This window comes from Cucurbita pepo, chromosome LG18 (genome assembly GCF_002806865.2).
Source record: "Cucurbita pepo subsp. pepo cultivar mu-cu-16 chromosome LG18, ASM280686v2, whole genome shotgun sequence".
NCBI classification, from domain to species: Eukaryota; Viridiplantae; Streptophyta; class Magnoliopsida; order Cucurbitales; family Cucurbitaceae; genus Cucurbita; species Cucurbita pepo.
This window is the reverse complement of record NC_036655.1, coordinates 706585-709696: the sequence shown is the minus strand read 5'-3', so window position 1 is coordinate 709696 and position 3112 is coordinate 706585. Positions and strand designations below refer to the sequence as shown.

General features: G+C 33.9%; 1 protein-coding gene across 1 annotated transcript; it reads left to right on the top strand.

Annotated features, from left to right (window-relative positions):
• Positions 1 to 1421: 1421 nt before the first annotated feature.
• Positions 1422 to 2622, top strand: LOC111779637 (calmodulin-binding protein 60 C-like). Its single transcript, XM_023659729.1, has 6 exons — positions 1422 to 1472; positions 1542 to 1705; positions 1945 to 2040; positions 2121 to 2262; positions 2351 to 2410; positions 2501 to 2622. Exons 1-6 carry the CDS (start codon positions 1454 to 1456, stop codon positions 2599 to 2601), a joined length of 582 nt encoding a protein of 193 aa, XP_023515497.1. The 5' UTR covers positions 1422 to 1453; the 3' UTR covers positions 2602 to 2622.
• Positions 2623 to 3112: the final 490 nt, after the last annotated feature.

The following is a 3112-nucleotide window of genomic DNA, read 5'->3' as shown; positions in this document are numbered from 1 at the left end:
TTTTTTTTTTTTTTTTTTTTTTTTTTTTTTTTTTTTTTTTTTTTTTTTTAGCTTTTACAATTCTATCTTCAAGCATCTTCAACTTTGAATATGAAACTCATCTCTGACATCCGTTCGGTGTTTTTAAGGTACAAGTGGAAGTGAAGAATGCACTTCAAACTCAAGTTCATCCTCTTCTAGAATCATTAAGGTTTGTATTTTAATTTCCATTCATTCTCGTTCTTCTACGGTTCTATTCGACTCGATTCTATTCTGTTTTGTGAAATTAACGATTTTTGGACTTTAGTTTTGTCTGTGTATGATAATTGTGTTTGTTTTCTCACCATTTCTTTGTTATCGTTTTTCGTGAATAGTCGGAACATTGAGAAATATCTAGAAAAACATTTAGGGAATCGGTCTGATTTTATCCATGTTTGTTTCGTTTGAAGAAACGAAGGATCTCAAAGCATTGGTCTTTCTTTTAGTTGTTGAATCTCTATTTGATTGATCAATGTGTGATATTTTGAATCCTCATTACTAATGAAATCGAAATTATCACTAGATTGATCGGAAGATACGAAACTAGATCATGTGGATTCATATCGAATATTTGAAACGACATTTCATTTTCTTGAATAACCCTTGATTTGATTTGTTAACTAATATTTTTAAAAAAATCTATGCCTTCAAAATTTTGATTTTGAAAAAAAATTTAAAAGAAAAAAAATAGCTATTTCTTCTTACTTGTTTTACTATCAAATTTATAGCTATTTATATAGCTATTTATGTCGGTGGTTACGTTCTTTCAAAGCATCGTGAAACCAATAATTGAATTTGAAAGAAATGAAATAAATAACACAATAATCGAAAGAGATAGTTTCTTTGTACGAAGGTATTTGTAGTCAAACGTATTTACGATTACTGACTTCTTAATGCATGACTGAGACATCTCATGATGTTTAATGTTCGAGTTTGAACAAGTCGAGCTTATTGACTCAAAGTTTAGTCACTATATGAAGCACACGACATAATGTTACATATTCGTCTTATGAAAAACTATATTATTAGAATAAATGTTGTATTTTGAACTATGGTTTGATTTCATCACATAGAGAATGTGAGGGTTGAAATTTGTGATGCCACAACCAATGCGATAATCAGCACGGGTCCTCTGTCATCGGCCCCGATTGGGCTCGTCCTTCTCGATGGAGACTATGATGAAACCAATCGTAGTTTGATTGAATTCAATCGAAACATTTTGTCCCAAAGATATGAGAAAAGGCCTTTACTAGTTGGTAGTGATATCAAACTCAACTTGGAGAGTGGTGTTGCTTCCATTAAGTCTGTGTCAATCACGGACAACTCGACTTGGATGAAATCCAAAAAGTTTCGTTTTGGAGCGAAGATTATTGATGAAAACATTCTAGCCATGTATCCGACCATTGAGGCTGCTGTGTCCCAACCTTTTAGGGTCATGGATCACCGTGGAGAAGGTAAGCTTGTCTCTTTAATAGTTGTTTGCACGGTTGAATGGATGATTCTTCATTTTTACATGATTTCAGTGAACAAGAAGCATCATCCTCCAAGTAGAGAAGACGAACTTTGGCGACTCGAAGGCATAAGAAAAGATGGCATATATCACAAAAATTTATCCTCCTACGGCATAAAAAATGTGGACGACTTCTTGCTGGAATACCAAAAAATAGGTCCCGAACGTCTTAGAAAGGTACCCCAACAAAATCAAAATGAATAGACTTATATAGACTTATTTGGAGTAGAAGTTATTTGTCATTAAATAGTGAAGTACCTTAGTATCTAAGAAACCCTCTTCTTATTTCTTTCTACTTCGATTATTCATCTGTTTCGATCGAGGTTCAAAAGAAACCCTCTTCTTATTTCTTTCTACTTCGATTATTCATCTGTTTCGATCGAGGTTCAAAACCAACAAACTGACAATTTCTGCAGCTGCTTGGTAATAAAGTTCTCGATAAAATATGGATGACGATGGTTAAACACGCTTTTCAATGTCAGAGCTATACCATATATGAGCCATCCTCAGAGGTTACAAACTCTCTTTGAACTTTGATTTCTATATGCTGAAATAGAGAGCTTTAAACTGAGTCGATGTTATATGAAAACAGGCATATTTGCCGGCAACTAATATCATGGTAGATGAAGCTTTTAACGACGGCCTTCACGTTGTTGAGCAAAACAATTTGGATTATGAGTATGAGAGTCTAGGAATGTACTCTACTACGGATGACTTTGGATATAAGCTTGGTGGTATGGTGACTTAAATATTAAACATTTTTTAAGTTTAGGATTCTTTTGCTTAAATGTTCGTTAAAACTGATATGAATTTGAATCTCAGATTTGTCGCCATTGTTTATTGGGAATGACTTTCGAGATGACTTTGGATATAGGCTTGCTGGTATGGTGACTTAAAAGTGTTAAAAACATTTTTAAAGTTTAGGATTATTGTTTATATGTTTGTGAAAACTGATATGAATTTGAATCACAGATTTGCCGCCATTGTTTATCGGAGAAGCTTCAACCTCATATGAAGCAGCTACCGCCACAACTATGCACACACTCACACCTAACACAATCAAAGATCTTTGATAAGGTGAGTATTCAAACTAAAGTGATTCATACCCTTCACTATCTTTTACATCTCTCTGCAACAATAATTTGATTGAAACTCTTTTCATTAGATTTAATATAAACTTAGCTGGTTCGACATATACCTTTATTATATATATATATATATCGGTATATATGTATATATAAAAAGGGTATATTCTATTTTTTCTATGAATGCTATATTTGCATCATTGAATTTGGTTACCCTATCTTTCAATGTGAACGCACTATCCGGGTTACATGCAAGAACATGTGAATGCAATAACGGGACTTATTCTTTCAATCCATTTTTCTACGGTACTATTCTAATGGGTACTTGGATGTGTACCATATACTCTACATACAGTCCACACGTGTGAGTATGGACTCACCAGTCAGTTTACACACCGATGGCCACTTTCTTTGTTGGGTGAGCATACTCTGAGAGCTCCTTAGGCCGGACACCCATTAGAACTAGTAACCGTCACGGCATCATTATGTATCGTATCCC

Coding starts and splice junctions, on each gene's coding strand:
- LOC111779637 (XM_023659729.1), top strand. Junction 1,706..1,944: donor GTCCCGAACGTCTTAGAAAG/GTACCCCAACAA, acceptor CAATTTCTGCAG/CTGCTTGGTAATAAAGTTCT. Junction 2,411..2,500: donor CTTTGGATATAGGCTTGCTG/GTATGGTGACTT, acceptor TTTGAATCACAG/ATTTGCCGCCATTGTTTATC.